The sequence below is a fragment of the Sciurus carolinensis genome, chromosome 1 (assembly GCF_902686445.1).
Source record: "Sciurus carolinensis chromosome 1, mSciCar1.2, whole genome shotgun sequence".
NCBI classification, from domain to species: domain Eukaryota; kingdom Metazoa; phylum Chordata; class Mammalia; order Rodentia; family Sciuridae; genus Sciurus; species Sciurus carolinensis.
The window spans coordinates 51,327,783-51,346,361 of record NC_062213.1 but is presented as its reverse complement, the minus strand read 5'-3'; the positions used below and the strand labels follow the sequence as shown (position 1 = coordinate 51,346,361).

Genomic DNA, 18,579 nt, shown 5'->3' with positions numbered 1-18,579 from the left:
AAATGAATTCTTTCTCCATTTAAAACGGCCTGACTTCCCCATTAGGCACAGTAAACACAGGACGTCAGGTTTACAATAGTTTTAGATGTCCAGGAAAATCTGCTTTTTGAAAATCAGTTTTAGGTCACAGAAACAAGAATCGAACTACTAACGCAAAATGCCTCAGAGCCCACGAAAATCACAATGCTCCCTGCCCTAAAAGTCTTTTTTATTAAATTATTTTGAGCGATTCCCTAGGTATGCCAGATATAAATTCCCTTTGTCAGACCCAGAAAGTTCCACCTCTTTGAAAGACATTCTTTTGCCTGATTGCCCCTTTTAAAAAGGTGGTATTTTAAGGTTTTGGTGATTTTAAATCAATATGGATTCAACTAGGAAGTCATTTCCCCAAAAGTTAATTTGTTAAATAAAAAGAAGTAGTAAAGAAGAAGGAAATAAGCACTTCAAGCGAGGCCCTGCTGGGCTACATGGAAATGCAATCCCAGGCCTCCTGTGCGCGCGCTGGCAGGAGAGACCGCGGCTCCTCTATGGCTCTATCCCACAGCCGTCCAGCAGAGGGCGCGAGGCTCTCAGCACCCAGAGCTGCTCGTTCCCCTACGCCTCAAGGACCGTATCCCTATTTGCCCCAAGGTCAAAGCTCCTAACCGAGCCCGCCCCAGGCCCGGGAGATCAGAGCCTGAGCCCTCGAATTTGAAACGCCGCGCGAGTAGGGCAGACGTGGCGGGGCAGCAGGTCTTCAAGGCCAGGGAAACGCTCACAATGGGGACAGGGGATGAAGGGCACCCGGGGCCCGAGTCCCAAGCAGTCAGCGCCTCCGCCAGACTCTGCGCTCCGGAGGGGGATGGGGTGCGCGTAGACGATCCGCAGCCCCGGTTGGACGAAGGAACGCGGGAGCCGCCACCACCGCCGCCACCGAGCACTGAGACCTCTGAGGCTCTCCCGGGAATCCGGGGCCCGGGCCGCTGGCCGAGGGGAGCCGGGCGGCGAGAGAGAAGCTCCCCGGCCCGGACGGACGCCCGCCGAGAGGGCGTTTTCCCCGCCCCCGGCGCCTCGCCAGCCCAGCCCGCCCCGAGCACTGAGCGATCACCTCCGCCCGTCACCTCCTCCCCTGTCGCCCAGGTCCACCCAGGGTCCCCTCCCCCGGGCCGCCCCCGAGCTCGAAGTTGGCGGGAGCCTATAAAAGCCAGTGACGGGGCGACCCGCGGACACGCACGGTGCAGGCGCCCGAGCAGCCACCGCTAGACAGGCGCCAACTCCTGCCTTGCCCCGACCGCCGGCGCTACCATGTCCCATCACTGGGGATACGGCAAGCACAACGGTGAGTGCGGGCGACCCGCGGCGCCGGGGCCCGATCCTGGATGCCTGCGCGGGCCCGCAGCGCCGCACCTGCTGTTTACAGCGGCCGCGGGGAGCGCGGGAGGCTCGGGAGAGCGGGAGGCTCAGGTGCGCCCCGGGCGCCGGCCTCGCCCGCGGCTCCCCTGCGCCGGCGATGCCCCCATCGCCCCAACTCCTGCGCACTGTCGAGGAATCCCGGCGTCCGCCCGCCGGCGCGCAGGGCCCGGGAGAGCAGGCGCAGCCCTGTCCGCGGGACCCGAGGACAGCCCTTCCTAGGTCCGGAGTTGGGACCGCCTAGGAAGCGGAGAAGGGTAGTAACGGAAAATTTTAGTTGTTGATCACAGAGAAATGAAGCCCCCCTGACATCCTGTCAGCTTCAGCACCACCTGTGGCTAAGATTCCCCGCACAAACCGTCCCGGGGCCTTTTCTGGAGTTCCTTGAATACATTGCTGAGATTCTTGAGTTTCGCCTTCATTTCTCCACTTCTGATGTTAGGAGTTCAGTAACCAAGATCCCGGATATTTCATGGCCATAGGTTTGGGTTTCCGGAGCAAAAGGAGGGAAGACAGTGATGCGTTTGGTGCACCTTGGCGGGGGGCTCCCCTCGGGGGACTCTTGACTATTAAAGAAGGGATACCGGTGCCGGAGCAGTGGCCCTGACCTTTCATCCAGTGTGAGACCAGAGGGAGGAACCAGGACCTGGGAGGATGCTTTGAGTGACCTGGCATATCCCAAATCCCAGCCACAAACTGATGTTACTTGCTGTGTTTAAGTAAAAAGACCATGAAAACAGCTAATATTTATATGATGTTTTTTGCACTAAGAGCTTTATGTGTATTGATTCTAATTTTCACATCTACAAGATAAATTTGTAATATTATCACATATTACAAATGAGGAAACTGAGGCACAGATTGTTTTCTCAAAGGTTACTCTACTATTAAGTGATGCCACCAAAATGGGAACTGAGCAGTTTGACTCTGGAACCATTGCCCCTTTCTGGGGGTCTGGGTATATTCCTCCGGACACTGGGGTATTCACATGTGTCTTCTCACCTTTCAGGACCTGAGCATTGGCATAAAGACTTCCCCATTGCCCAGGGAGAACGCCAGTCCCCTATTGACATTGACACCAAAAGAGCCAAGCATGACCCTTCCCTGAAGCCCCTGTGCGTTTGCTATGAGAAAGCAACTTCTCGGAGGATCATCAATAATGGTCATTCTTTCAACGTGGAGTTTGATGACTCTCAGGACAATGCAGGTTAGTGTTTAAAGTGTGCCTTTTAGCCCGTAGCTGTATTCCCACCTTAGCGGAAGAACTCCAGCTGTGGTAGGAATCCCTTTAATACTATGGTTTGTCTTAGTACCCAAGATGTCACCCTGATCCGCTTCATTAGGTCCCAGACTCAGAGAAGTAGGCTAATTATTTGAAGTTTCCTGAGGCTGCATCTCCTTTCTAAAATTCTTGGCTTCTATGTAGAACATAGAATAACTGTGGTCTGCCTGTGAAAAGTCACAAAAGGGAAGCCCCTTGCCCAAATCAGATCGGCAACAATGAAATTTGCAAAAATATAACTTCTGAGATTAATTCTAAAATATTTGTCTTCAGAGTTGATACCTTTCCATTAAAAAGTATATCTTCATATGTGTTATTATCTTCAAGGAAACAGTAAGAAAAGCGATGAAAACCTGACAAATTAAATATTGAAATTCTTGGAGAACATTATATTTATGAATATTTCTCACTGTTGGGCTAGTGTGATAAAGGTGGCAGTTTATCTTGGTCTATATCCAGAAGTTCATTCTACAACGAAGGTGTTTTAGAGTTGGTGGACATGCCTGACCCATTACAGATAAAACCAATTACCATAGGTTATTTGTAACAGTGCTATTTACAGGATGCCACTGAATGCTTCTCCTATTTTTTTTTTAGAAAAAGGAGAACAATCCCATTTAGTCATAGTAACTGCTTTTCTTGCTCACTGGTTGATTTAATTGCCAATGTCCTATTTTCCTGAGTACTTTCCTCCGAAGGTCATTGAATGAAATGTTCTGGCAAACAGTGTGGCATGGGAATGGGGGAAACATTGGAACAAAATGAGAAGAGAGGAAACGTTCAATAATGTTGTCAAAGTTTTGGAGTAATGGTCTACAATGCTAATATATTATTTAGTATATAATTAAAACCAAATCAATAAGGTTGACTATTCTTTTCCAGTAGCTATACAAGATATTCATTTCAGTTTTGAAAACCCTCTTCCCTCTTCCCCTTTTAAAAAGTTTTGGACACTTGGTTTTCTGAAACAGTAATTCTGGAAGACAGTTTAATGAGAGATATTGTGGAGATTATTTGAGAAATGTTTTCACCCTTCCTGTTCCCTTGTGCACCTCTCCTTAGTACACACAGACACAGTCAGACATACAGTGACTGACTCTCTCTCTCTCTCTCTCTCTCTCTCTCACACACACACACACACACACACACACTTATTTTTTGACCTATCATGATTAGAATCAAGTTGAGGGTATACATTGATGATGCTTCTTCAGTAATTTTGCTACATTGATTTTCCTAAGAATTTCTCCTATTCCAAAGAAACAATGCTCAAATGATTAAACATAAGACAATTTCCCTTTTCATGTAAAAATTACCATATATTTATAGTATGGTCAAAGGTCTCAAGATAAAATATAAATATAGGATGCTATACAATTTTTATGTTTAGTCATTGAAAAGACATGAGCTATTTTAGTACATAGTTGGCCACAATGAAATCATTATTTTTAAAGGCCACAATGAAATCATTATTGTCAACAGATATAATGCCCAGTGAATTATGTACCTCATTGGATGGTGCAAAGAAATTGCATAGTTATGTTTTTTTGAACAATAAAGAAACGAATGGAACCAGATGAAATAGTTCTTTATATTCCTTACAAAGGTAATTGTGAAAACAAATTATTCCAGGAGTGTGCATTACTGGAAGATGGATTTTAGCCTCTGGTAGGATGGCCGTGAGTGCTAATTGGGGTCAGACAGATCTGGATTCAAGTTCCAGCTTTGCCACTATCTCAAGTGATTTTTGGAAGGATAATAACTTCCCTAAGTTTTTAAACTAAAAGTGGAGTAACAGTAGTATCTGCCACAGAGGAAAGATTAAATAGAACAGTTTGTATGAAGCAGCTAGCCCAGTGCCTGGCACATAGCAGCTCCTCAGTAAACAAACGACAACTATTATGACTGCACTACTTGATAACTTTATTAGGCAATTGCTGTAGCTGTTGCACCTGTGATAATATCCTCAAGAAACCTTTTATTTAATTTACTTTTAAGGTGACTTCCTATTACTTGATAACATTTGAAATTTTATTTTGATATATTCCCAGACATTTGACTTATTATATTAAATATGTACTGATTCTATTTATGAAGTTACATAGTTATGGATTATATTGTGTATATACTAACCTTTGAAGGATTTCTACATGAATAGTAGCTGATTAGAACTTACTACATTTTTCCAACTATTTCTTCCAGTGAATAATGGCCATGTTTAAATTGTGAAACAGAATAGAAACTAGTGGATTGGATAGGGGTTTTAACCCATGTCTTTAGAGATACATGTATTATCCAGCCAGTTCTTGCACCAAAAAATGATTAGTAACACCGATTAAATGCTTGATGAACTAAGTATCATGAAGGCAGGATGAGGGTCTTGGGCCCTCTCCTTGTCTCCAGAGCTCAGCATGGGCTGAGGTTGCCTGAAATAGAAGGACATAGAAACAATAGATACGGACAATCACTTTGATAAGTACAAAAAGGAAGTACTCCAAGGAACTGTGGAGTCATGAGGGAGCCTTAGGAGTCTAACTGGGTAGTCAGAGAAGAGTTTCTGGAGTAAATAGGCTTAGGTGAAGTCTTGAAGGATTTTGATGTCTTAGAAGAGATTCCAGGCAAAGGGAACTAGGAAACACCAGGGGACCTAAGAGTACGCAGTATATGATTTAGAAACACAAGAAGGTCTAGAAAAACAAGGGTCAGCAATGAGTATTAGAAAGACTTATTTGGGCATGGTGGCACACCTGTAATCCTGCAATTCAGGAGGCAGAGGCAGGAGTGTCGCAAGTTCAAGGTCAGCCTGGGTAACTTAGTAAGACCCTGTCTCAAAATAAAAAAAAAAAAAGGGTTGGGGATGCAGCTCACTGGTAGAGCACCCCTGGGTTCAATCCCCCAGTCCCACCCAAAAAAGACTTGTTCTCCCTTGCCATGAAAGACTCCTTTGTAATTTTGCCCATGTCTCTTTCTGTCATTTTGGTTAAACAAGTATGCAGAATATACTAAAATTTGGTAATAAAAGGATAACCCATCTACAGGGTAGGTTAAAAAATAATAATACTGCGTGGAAAATAATAATAATACTGTGTGGAAAAATATCCTTCATACTTTTTTTTTTTTTAAGAATCTTAGACTCAAAGCTGGAACAAATGGTAGAGATCCTGTAGTCAACCCACTTAAAATAAACATGAAGAAACAGAAAGCTCAAGTTTAAATAACTTGCTAAGTCTTCTCCTTCCTAGTTTACTGGAGAGACTAAATGGCAATCCCTTAAAAATAGAATTTGAATGATAACCATAGTTAACGTTTAGTTTGTACATACCACGTTTTCGAAAGCTAATGTACTTTTCTTACATTTAAGTCTAGAAAGTGTTCATTTGGGTCGCTTAATTGTTTTAAAAATTAACCATTTAACAGTCCCTTAGTTAAGAGTGATCTTTATGGTACTAATATTTCTAGACATTCTTTACCTCTTATTTTCTGCATTTAAATGCTTCAGTTCATTTACATTTCTCCCCCCTTGATGAGATTTCAGCCTCCTAGAACTTCCCATAAGTTCAGGTTTTCTAATGTGCCCTAAAATGTAATGCAGTATACCCAATCTTAAGTGCTTGGGTGTCAGGAACTGAACTGGTTGAGTTTATTACTATGTTTACATTAGAGATAATTCTTTTTAAGGGTGGAATTATAGGCTTTAACTAGAAGCTTAGGCTAATGTTCTCATCAGTTTTTAAACCCCTTTAAAATAAACCACCTTAAATTAATGAAAAATGGTTAATCCTGTTAGGTATTTTTTAAGTTATTAAAAAATAACTCTCCCTGCTTGATATGTTTTATTGCCAGCTTTTTTTTCTGGTGGAAAAGAATACTAGTCAAATTATTAACTGCTGCTAACTTACTAACTTATGTTAATGAGTTTAATACTGCCCTGCTTTATTGCAGAGTTAGGGCAAATATTGAAAGTCAATGCCAGAATTATTGGGCCAGCTTATTTCCAACTCCACCTGCTTTCTGTTTTCATTTTTGAAATTGGAATTTTTAAATTCATTTATTTCAAGAAAAAAGAAGAAAAGAAGCTCACCTGTACTCCTTTCAAGCAACATTGTCTGTGTGACATAATGGGTCTTTATACATGGATCCTGCTTGATTTTTCAGGGATTAACTTTTGAAGTTGTAAAATTTTCCTTCCATAAGCAAGCATAAATTAAAAGGAAGCTTAACAATCACAAATGAAAGGGCTTGTCATGTGCTCATTTAATGGGATCAGAACTCTAAATATCTGGAAAACTGACCTTTTAATCATTCTAGTTAATTATGTTCATGGCAAAAGAGTGTCAGTTTTACTCCTATGTAATTGCTGTATGATTTAAACTAAACTTCCATTTTCTTGAATTTTGACTACTTACTGTAGTTGAAAGTATAGCTAAACATCTCATTGTTGAAAAGAATTGAAATATGAGCATATTGCCTCCAGATTTGTTGGCACTGACATGAAGCTCTAGGAGGATTGGCTACCCTCAACAAACAAAATATGCATGAATTAATCAGTAGTAAACATAGTAATGCATAATTTAAAATTTTTAGGATATTCATGGAGAAGATTATTCAGCTCCTGGAAATGCTATGTTTTCTGTGGAATTATTGATTTCCTTTATTAACAGAAAATTGCATAAATTTTAATTTTTAAACTAAGGACAATTGGGAGTACTTTTCTTGTTCCTTGGATTTAAGAGAGATTACTGACATACCCTAAAGGTCTTTAGTTTGCTGTTTGAATATATCTTAAGTAGTAATGATTAGAATGAAAAATATCCAAAAATGCTAAATTTTAAGTTTATATTTTTGTGGGCAGTCTGATTTAGTTCAGCATTACTGAATCTCCTATTTTTAACAAAAACAAATAATTTAAGAATTTTTCAAGTAATAAATATAGATCATTCTATAATGCTATACTTAGTGCTTATATTGTATTATATATACATATATATAATATTTAATTGATGAGTGATCATGAAAATTAAAATTGGAGTTCTTGAAGTTGGTATTTGAAGTTAAATTAAATTTTTGGAGTTTGAAAAAAAAAAATAGAGAAGAAAGCCTCACCTATGTTTCTGTATCCTTTATAGTACAACTTTTTAATAATTTTTTTTTATTTTGAGACAGTATCTTGCTAAGTTGCTTAGGGTCTTGCTGAGCTGCTGAGGCTGGTCTTAAACTTACAATCCTCCTGCCTCAGCTTCCTAAGCAGTTGGGATTATAGGCATGCGGCACCACGCCTAGCAGTTTCTACCATTTAAAATATATATATTTTGCATTTGAAAAATGAACTTTTTTAAAGCTGGGGCAATTTAGAAAATGCCATATAGCAATCAAAATAAATAAATAAATAGACCTGGATTATAGTGTAAGCTCCTATATTTAACCAAACTGTTGTCATTCTGTTTCTCAAAAAGATATATCCTGCCTTTATCAGAGTTTATGGTGATTTATTATTATAACAATGTTTTTCCATTACATAATTGACTAACCTTATTGCTCAGAATTTGCTGAGAAATAACCAGGTAAAGAAGACCAAAATTGCTTCTTTTTATAGCAATTATATTTTAATGATTTAGCAATCTTTCCTAATTACAGTGGGCTTCTAATCTGCATAACAAGTTTTCTTTTAATAGGGACTAAACCCAGGTATCTGGTGATAATGGATAAGCACTGAATGTGTTTAATCATTGAACACTGAACACTTTTTTTTGCTTGTTTTTTTGGTGTTCACAAGGCCTTTTAAAGTAAAAACTTATATCCAGCTCTTGCCTAATTCTAAATGTTCTTTAAGACAAGAAAATTAGGACACAATTTTAGGGCCTGCAAGGAAGAGAATAACAGTAAGCTTTATTCTCTTTAATATTTAAGATCCTGGCATGATTCTCGATAGGAGAAAAAGAAATACATTCGGAAAGATCAGTTATCTCAGGTGCTTAATATAGTTTTATTTAATTAGTTTTGCCACCTGGTAGAACTAGTGATGTTATAAATGGCATTTGTTTTTTATGATCAGCCAGTTGATTATTTACTTCAAAGAGTTATTATAAAGGAATTTTCAGTATAGCCGTTTTATAAACTTGTATTTCATTTTTAAGGGTATGTCGTTTACAAAAAAAAAAAGGAATTTTTTTTTCAGAGAAAGCTTAATATTGGGGCTAAGGTTAATTCTTTCCATATGGAATTATCTCAGACAAATATTAACTTTTACAATAAGTTGCTTTTGTGTTTCAAGAGACGTGATTTTATCAGAATACATCCAAATTCATTTTTCTTAATAGATCTGTAACATAACACCATTTATGATTCATTCTTCCTATTTTTCATTCTTCCTATTTTTTCTAACTTATTATAAAGTAAAACTGGCAGCCAGAATATATCAAGAGCCATAGAAAGGCCATAGTGCCTAAATAACTTCCATCCAGTTCCATCTTTTACTTTGAATAGGTGAATGGATGTTGCTACCATCTAAGCATATTTAAGTGAAAAGAAGTGAACAAACTTTATTGTACAGACCTTGTCCCTTTGTCTTGCAAATCTGAAGTAAATTTGAGCTCACTATTTTATGAAATTGTAAGTGAAGGCTAATAAAATACATTTAAAGCAACATCTATCTTAATTCAAATACTAGATAAATAAAACAGTAGAACTCAGTTACTTTTAAAGCTTTAAAATATATTGGTTAAATCCCACTGATACATACAAGTGAAGCAAAGAATTTTTTGTAGCAATTTCCCACTATTGTAATTTTCTCTCAAGACACAACTTGTTAATTTTCTACAGATATATGCAACCTTAAAGTGTGGTTTCTGGTATTGATTTTACTGAATGAAGTTAAGTTAATCCCAGGATAGTATAATTTGAGTATAGTTATTATGGTTAGACTCTTAAGTTCTTGGAGATAATAGAGCACATTATGCTGAATGTAAAAGTTGATGTGTACATTATTAGTGAAGAACTAAATGAATGTATCCATTTTATAGGTGAGGAAACTAAAGTCAAAGAGGTTCATTAAAAGTTAAGGGGACAAAACAGGTTAGTAGCAGTTTAAGCAGAATTAGATTTTATAAAGTTAAGATTGATAGTATGTGTATTAATAGATTTAAAAATTCTGGTATGTCAAAACTGGTCTCAGAGGTCCTTGAAATGGGCTGTAGGGCAGCCCTTGGGCAGTGGAGGCCTCATGTTTGCATGCGTGTGCAGCAGACCAATGCCTTGGCAAGTAGCTGCCTGAGCTCTTCCTAAGTGATACACAGAGGAATTATTAGTTCCACTTAAAATTTCCTCTCTGAACCTGAACCTATGATTCTAAATCAACCCACAGGAAGAGATACTACTGTACTCAGCTAGCAAAGATGGGAAGAGCTTCCATCCTTTGACCAACACGTGAGGGAAAAAAAAAAAGAGAATCGAAAGAATTTTCTTCAGCACTGTAGATTAAACCTGAGCCTGTATTTAATTTTCACAGAGTGAAAATGTGACTGTCTACATTTAGTAATATAAAACAGGTTTAGAGATGGTAATATTTAGCAGTGTTTGTGTTTCACGTGTGGATGTATGAGCATGTGCCTGTGTACATGTGTATGTATGTGTACACAGATATATTACACACATGGATTTTAATTTCAGCACTGAAAGGGGGACCCCTCGATGGCACCTACAGATTGATTCAGTTTCACTTTCACTGGGGCTCATCTGATGGACAAGGTTCTGAACACACTGTGGATAAAGCGATGTATGCTGCAGAGGTAAGATATGTGAACAAAAATGTCTAGATAGCATTAATTTTAAAAGCCTCATTTTGCAAATTTGACTCACACTAAGTGAATCACTTCTTTTGTCAAGGCTACTCAAGTTTGCTTCTAATAACCTCTGATTGTGATATTACAATCAAGATTAAGGAACTTTCTCTAGTGTCTCCAAGAACAACATTTGCAAAAAATATCTGAATTCAAATTGGAGGAGTTTGTTTTCATATAAATCTAGAAATAATTTATGCCTTCACTCAAAACACTTATTCATTTTTAGAGCTGTTGATGAAATTACTTGCTATTCTACCAAGTAGTGGGTAATTAGACTGAAAATGAAGGAAAAACTTTTATTTAAAATAATGCACAATTTTTCTTCAGTAACTATTAGTTAGGGAGAAAAGATCACTGGATAAGGTCTGCTGCCTTTTATCATGTTAATCATTCTTTGTGGTTTTTGTCTCCTGTGGTTTTAGCTTCACTTGGTTCACTGGAACACCAAATATAAGGATTTTGGGAAAGCTGTGCAACAACCCGATGGATTGGCTGTTCTGGGCATTTTTCTGAAGGTTAGTGGATGGCCCAGTTCTTTTTCCTGTTTTCAAGAAGGATTGACCAGACAAAACAGTCACAACAGATATTTTACAAAAGAGCTGAGGAAATGCCTTTGGCCCTGAAGTGTTCTCAGGCTTACTTCTCCCCGCATCTCTGCATGCCTTCTTTCTGGAGGGTGGAAAGACAAAGTGGGAGGTGTTGATTAGATAGTATTACATGGAAATTTGAAGCACAGAAGGAGGTCAACTACAGATGACTAGTAGGTATGTGTTTTGTTTTAATTTAACCTAAGCTAAGATCATTAAAATATTGTTCCAGGACAGATAACACTCAAGTAAGACAGGGATCTGGAGGGCTCAAAGTCAGTGACTCAGGATTGGAGAATTTCAGGCCACAGTGGGACCATACAGGTCGAGCCAGTTGTAAAGAGGAGTGTAGAACTGTCTGGACTGGAGATCATGAGCCCTGACATCCTATTGAGGGGGGTGCTGCAGGTATTTGAAGTCATCCTAGGACAACACGAAGAAGCAGGAGCTGATGAAGCTGCTGGGATGCAAACCTGAGAAACTATAAAACGTAAGGCCGTTAAGGCAGTGGCAAGGGGTGAATTCAGTGACTACAAAAGAGTCAAAGGATATTAGGAAGGCTAGGGCATGGGGAAAGCTGAAGAAGAGACTATTTATAAAGAAGAAAAGGCAATGTTGTAAAGTCATGCAAGGAGGCAAAGTAAGGTAGATACACTTTCACTTCAACAGTTGAAGGTCACTGGGGACATTGGGAAGATGGTTTCAGGGTAACTAGAGGGGTAGAAGTAGAGGCAGGTTGGGAAGTGACAGTAGGGAGGTCCATGGTGTCAGTGTCTTCCAGCTAAGACTGATCAGTGTGGCACGCATAAAGTGGTAGAGTTTGCTTCACTTTTTAGAGAAATTTATGATAGTGCTGCCTGAATTAAAAATGCTATAGTATCAGTTGGTTACATTATCTTTCTCCTTGTGTTTTCTGTAGATTGGCAGTGCTAAACCAGGCCTTCAGAAAGTCCTCGATATGCTGAATTCCATTAAAACAAAGGTAAAGTTTAATTTTCTGCTGCTTATTGGGGGTACCTCTTTTCAATACTTGATTGGTTTTAGAAATTTCCTTTAATCAAGTTTTATTGACATATGGTGTTTGGATGAACAATTAATGGAGGTAAAATATTGCTTACATATTTACTTTTCTTTCTGCAAAAAGTTGATCCTAATTCTAGTAGAATCCTAAGACTTGCATCTATTGAATCTGCTTCCCATTATTTGAACATCCTGGTGAAAGAATCAGAATCTCATGACTGCAAGGAGGCTGAAAGATCATCTGGTCAAATTATTCAGTCATTTATATAACAAATATTTGTTGAGTACTTTCTATGTGCCAGTCACTTTGCTAATCCAGGAGATACAATGATCAACAAGACAAACAAAGTCATGCTTCATGGAGATTTATGTACTGTGGCTTCTTTGAATTCATCCATCCTGTTTTTAAATCCTCTCTGTAGCAGACCTGTGTTGAGGTCAATGAGAATCTGCTTAAACACTGAAGTCACTCTCAGTGGTGTGGAAGTGCATCACCAATGGCAGCCCCACCTGTTTAAAGCTTATCCTCAAGTTGAAACAGTGTCTATCTTCTGAAACATGCAACCTCCTCTCCTGGCCTCACCCCCTTGAATCCTATATTATGTGTCTGATCCCTCTTCCAAATAACCCTAGGGTTTCTCTCTCATGACCCAGGCTAATTATCTCTAGTCTCCTCTAGTTATTCTCATAGGACACAGTCTTATCTTTTTGTAACAACCTTGTCACTCTTCCAGGAAAGCTTTCTTGTTTCCCATCTATTGCTATTCAGCCCAGAGCTGAACGCAGTTCTTCAGTTCTGATCTAGCTGTCAAATAGCATGGCAAGACAATGGCCTCCCCATCAAGGATAATGTATTTCTGTTACTGAAAACTCAAATTTTTAAAAATTATTTTAGTGGCATCAGTCTCATTTTAAATACCAGATGTGATCAGTTAATGACTTAATGGAAAACATACATGATTATGTTAGAGGACAAAATGAAAAATGAACATGTGACAAATCAGTTCTTGCTCACACCTGCCTAATCTGTAAGTCCAAGTCAAATGTTTTCTGTTAATTTCTTCTCACTCTATTTGCCCATAAATCTGGAAACTGTATATAAAAAAGAAAAAAGAAAAAAAAAAAAAAAAGGTTTCTGGCTGTTCCAGAGGAGTAGATTTATTTATTGTTTGCACTCTCTTTTCGTCGTCCTGCTCTGACCACGTGTCAAAATTAACCTGTGTGTTTGCCTGGCAGGGTAAGAGTTCTGACTTCACTGGCTTTGATCCTCGTGACCTCCTTCCTGAAAGCCTGGACTACTGGACCTACCCTGGCTCACTGACCACCCCTCCTCTTCTGGAATGTGTGACCTGGATTGTGCTCAAGGAACCCATCAGTGTCAGCAGTGAGCAGGTCAGTTTTCTACGGAGAGGTCTGCTTAGAGATGTGGAGTGTTTAGTGAAGGCTGAAGAGTTTGGCCTTTGGAATCAGTCCTCAGATTTGATCCTTCTGCTGCTTCTAACCATGCAACTAGTATCTGCAACAGTGCTCAGCAAGTAGTCGGCATTCAGTAAATATTTGTTGTTATTAGCCACAGCTCTAGGCAATTTGTTTAGTCTGTAAAATTGAAGGTTCGTTGTGAGGATTAAATGAGAAAAATATCTTTCAGTATTGCACATATTTTTGGCCAACTACAAGGAAATAAAAGCTCAAAAAAAAAAAAAAAAAATGAGATTCAAAGTTACCCAGATAGCAGTGGAAATTCCCAGCCCACTGCTCTCTCACATAAGAGCTTACTGCAGTTTCACTTATTTAAGAATGGATTTCTGAACCCCAAGGAATGTGAAAGCCATGCTTTGGAGAAAAAGTATCTATCAATACTCAGGGAGCTTGCTGTAGAGGCTCAGAACAGACATTCTTACATTACCCGTACAGTGTAGATGGTCATGTTCAAGTACTAATGCAGTTACTGTCTCAGTGATAAGCATCCACAGAAGTGGATACAAAGGAATTTTTCCTGGGCTGTCTCATAGCACACAGATGAAATGCGGAAATGGACATTTCTTAGGATTCAGAAGAGGTTGTATCATGAATAATTTAAGGAGAGAGTCAGCAGTGAGCAGCTTTGCAAATGACAAGTGTTTGAATAGTTGTATGATTTAAGCCTATAAAATTTTGGAATCATAGAAATTTAGATCTGCAGTGTGCAAGAGAGGTTGTGTTGTCCGACTTTCTCATTTTGCTGTCTAGAATGTGTTGAAAAACAGTCGGGGGTGCAGGAAAGTTGAAGTGCTTTCCACCCAGCTAGCTCATGGTAAAATCAGATCTGGGAGCAAGAACTCTATTCTTGTGTTCTCCTTTAGAATATTAACTTATGAATACTAAAGATAATTTACAGCCTTCTTTAAAGGAAATCTATATCTATCCGAAAGCTTATTTTGTAATATATCAAAATAAGCCAAAAAATAATATGCTTGACTTGAAATTTGGCCTTGTTGTCATACATTTGAGCAACCTTCCTGAAGTAGTAGCAGAAGCAAATATTATAATGCCACATCTTATTTGTAGATGTAGTGTTTGGGTTATGGTATTATTACTTTTATTATTATTATTATTATTATTATTATTATTATTATTATTATTATTATTATTTGGTACTGGGTATTGAATCCCGGGGTACTCAACCACTAAACCACATCTCCAGCCCTTTTTTTGTATTTTATTTAGAGACAGGGTCTCACTGAGCTACTTAGTACCTCTCTAAATTTCTGAGACTGGCTTTGAATTCGTAATCCTCCTGCCTCAACCTCCCAAACCACTGGGATTACAGGCTTGTGCCCTGCCTGGGTTATGATTTAAAAACATGAAAATTTTTTTATTCCTTCACTAAGAACCATTAAGCTTGAGATCCAGTGTCTGTCATTGATAGCTATTATGACACATGGATTTATTATGTACACACACACCCATACACACAAGTACCCAGATAGGTAAAAGCAATTGAACTGACTTCATTAGTCCTCGTGCTTTGAATTACCCTTTAAGGTAGAAAGTGATATAAACTAGAAATATTAATCACATATATTAGCATAATACCAAGAGTAGGGATATTTTTCAAATCATATAAGACGAAGGGTCATGCTCAGATTAGTAAGCCAGAACTCTGGTTCCTTCTTTTTGTGATTCTCTTTACTTCACCTTGCCCATTGGTGACTTTGGTAGATACAGAAGCACTTTGAGTATCATATCCATGTACAGTCACCTCAAGGAGGAAAGGAACAACTTTTCTATTGGTTCCCTAGGAACAGGGAAGCCTTTCTTCTAAAGGTTTCACAACCTAGCACACCTTTCAAATCCCACTTCTAACCCAGTTCTCAGGAAGGGAATATGATTGCCATGGTCAGTTTAGTGGCTTAAAGGGAGATGACCGATGTCAGTCAAGATAAAGTATGAGGGAAATGGATGTTAGGTATGGAATAGAAACAGGTCTGCTACATTCTGCTGCCTTGATTGGCTACACTCAGGCTTTGTCTTTGCAATGCTAAAATAATGAGTCAAATTGATCAGTGTACGAATATAATTTAAGTGGCAGAAAGGAAGTATTAGTCACTTACACTAGATTGATCAAAAAGTTTGACTTAATTGAACTTTATAAGCAAACTCAACTCCTTTTTTCTTTCCTTTGTTTTTGTACTGGGAATTGAACCCAGGGACACTTAACCACTGAACCACATCCCCAACCCTTTTTTATATTGTATTTAGAGACAGGATCTTGCTGAGATGCTTAGGGCCTCGCTAAGTTACTAAGACTGGCTTTGAACTCGGGATCCTCTTGCCTCAGCCTCCTGAGCTGCTGGGATTACAGGAGTGTGCCCCTGCATCCTGGTGACTCTCTTTTATATTGATGGAATTCCAGGGTTGTAGTAAATCAACCTTGGATGCCCTTAGAGAGTTCCCTTGTATCGCAGTACCAGTAGTCGTATACCTTACAGGTATTGGTGCATATCAGAGTTGACTTCTTGGGGATGATTGAAGGCATATTATTGCATAAGAGATCAAGTTAAAGTCTACTTCATGCACATCTATTATGTCCAAACCATCTTTCTTAATTTAGGGGAAGGGAGACTCCACTTTAAAAACAACCTCAAAGACGTGGGATATTGTCTCAATGCAGCCTGTGTCATATCATTGAACCAGAAAATTGAAACAGGTGTAAAAGGGAATAAAAATCAACCATGACAAGGGCTTGAAATCCCAGCTGGGGAAAATACATTTTCGTGTTTCTATATATTTAAGCAGAATGTCAGCTTATCACTCAGCCCATAGAGTTTTCAGATCCTGGGCCTTTTATCTAATTGTACAATGTTGTACTTTGTCTTCCCTGGGGCCAAAAGGAAAAATTTAATTTGGATCTAGAACTATTATTGTTGTACATGATAAAGGCATGAATTTATAGACCTTGATTTTTTATTTAAAATGAGAATAAGAAACAAAGCTCACTGAAAATCTCCTTTAGGGTGACCCCAAAGATTCTGTGTATTTTTATGAGTTGATTTGTTACATGAAAGCATATATATGCATAATCCATGTATGATTCTGTATCTATTAGGAATCAAACTGAGTTTGGGCCGTCGATAGATGGTACTTGAATTTTGGGGAATGTATTTCAACATTTAACACAAGCACATACATAAATACTATTTCAAAGCTTCTAAAATTTTTACTATGTCTTTTAGATGTCAAAATTCCGTCAGCTTAACTTCAATGGTGAGGGTGAACCTGAAGAGCTGATGGTGGACAACTGGCGACCAGCTCAGCCACTCAAGAACAGAGAAATCAAAGCTTCCTTTAAATAAGATGATCCCAGAGCAGGGCACCCAAACAGTGAACCTTCAGATGTTTCCCTTTAGCTAAGTACAAATCTACCTTGGTGAAATGGACCCTGGCTGCTTTGTGTTTGGTTTTCTAGACCCTTCATCTCTCACTTGACATGCTTACTGAATAAATGTGAAGAGCGAGACCAAGTGTCACGCTTGACAGAAGTGCTGTGGTGGGGTGCTGCTCTGCTTAGGGTATGAGCTTTCTGTAACAGGAATCTAATATAAGGGATAGGAGTGAAGCACCTTGACTTTGTTCACAGCACAAGGGTGATGAGCACTCACCTCACAACTGTTCATTGAAATGCTATTTTTAAAATATAGGAAAGTAGGATGGTTGAGTGCAAACCCATACAGAGACCAATTAAAGCAAATCAGGTCAAATAGTCACAATTTTATGTAATATAAAGCAGATAAAATAGTTATTCATGATTCCAAGATGTTAAAGGAAATCTTTTAAAATTCTTATATATTTGTAGCAAAGTTATCTTAAATATAAATTATGTTGTAATTTAGTGATTTTTGAATTCTAGAGCTACAAATGGAGTACGATCTGTAAAAATTGCTATAGTTGTGGTACAGAGTATATTTCCATTCAAATAACATATTATAAATGAACAAATATTGTATTTTAGATATATTCTGTAATAAAATTCAGAATTCTGTCTGAGTTATTTTTTTTTACAAGCATGGCAGCGGGCAGTTATGGAGGAACAAATATCTCCTTTCACAGTCCATATCAATTCATTGTTAATAATGAACTGTCATAATTGGTGTACTCATAATTGAAGGAGTCTCCTTCAAGAAAAACCCTGGAGGACATTTACTATTTGCCAACCACTGATTTAAGTGCTTTATGAGCACTTACTCATCTAATCCTCATGACAACCCTGTGAGGGTGAATCCTGCAAGGGAAGGAGAACTTACTATATGAAACATACGTAGCAAGGTGGAAGAGAGAAGGAAGGGTGTACACACTAAATCCCTGTGAGCTCCTGGGGAATAAAATAAACTCTATTTTATTTAAAAAGGGAATCCACGTGAAACCTGGAATTAAAAAAAAAGATAATTTGAATCTTATACCTAGTATGCATGGGAAGAAGGTGAATGAATGAAATACAAATTTCTCACTCTTATACCTTTTCTGGATTTAGCTCTGGGCCTTGACCCTGGAATATTTGGCTCATGAGTTATTCTCAAATATCATGTTTAACACACAGTTCAGGTTCTACACTTCAGAAAATAAAAACCCTTTCTTACTTTAGATTAAATGTTTTCTGAACTCATTTAAATCTACTCGCCTAAAGCATGAGTACTGAATTTTATATAGGAGTTTGGTGATTTGCTTTGAATCTCAGCTCTTCCTAACCTCTCTGGTGCTGGATATAAAGAGAAAATGATACCCACATTCCTCTCCCACCCTGCAGTTGGTGGCAGGGTGATAGGAAACTAAACTCTACCACTAAAAGGCATCTCAAACTAATCTGGCTTAGGCATTTTTTTTTTTTTTCCTTTATTGGTACCAGGGATTGAGCCCAGAGGCACTTAACCACTGAGCCACATCCCAAGCCCTTTTTTATATTTTATTTAGAGATAGGATTTTGCTG

General features: G+C 38.7%; 1 protein-coding gene across 1 annotated transcript; it reads left to right on the top strand.

Moving 5' to 3' along the window:
• The first annotated feature begins 1,144 nt into the window (after positions 1-1,144).
• LOC124964038 (carbonic anhydrase 2) lies at positions 1,145-17,637 on the top strand. The gene is made up of 7 exons (XM_047523960.1): positions 1,145-1,318; positions 2,399-2,596; positions 10,337-10,455; positions 10,932-11,024; positions 12,016-12,078; positions 13,353-13,508; positions 16,832-17,637. The coding sequence occupies exons 1-7, from the start codon at positions 1,285-1,287 to the stop codon at positions 16,949-16,951; spliced, it is 783 nt and encodes a 260-aa protein (XP_047379916.1). The 5' UTR covers positions 1,145-1,284; the 3' UTR covers positions 16,952-17,637.
• The last annotated feature ends 942 nt before the right edge of the window (positions 17,638-18,579 follow it).

Excerpts from the sequence above, each read along its gene's own strand:
- LOC124964038 (XM_047523960.1), top strand. The coding sequence starts at position 1,285 with ATGTCCCATCACTGGGGATACGGCAAGCACAACG. Across the intron at positions 1,319-2,398 it reads GGGATACGGCAAGCACAACG|GACCTGAGCATTGGCATAAA; the intron begins GTGAGTGCGGGC and ends CTCACCTTTCAG. Across the intron at positions 2,597-10,336 it reads TGACTCTCAGGACAATGCAG|CACTGAAAGGGGGACCCCTC; the intron begins GTTAGTGTTTAA and ends TTTTAATTTCAG.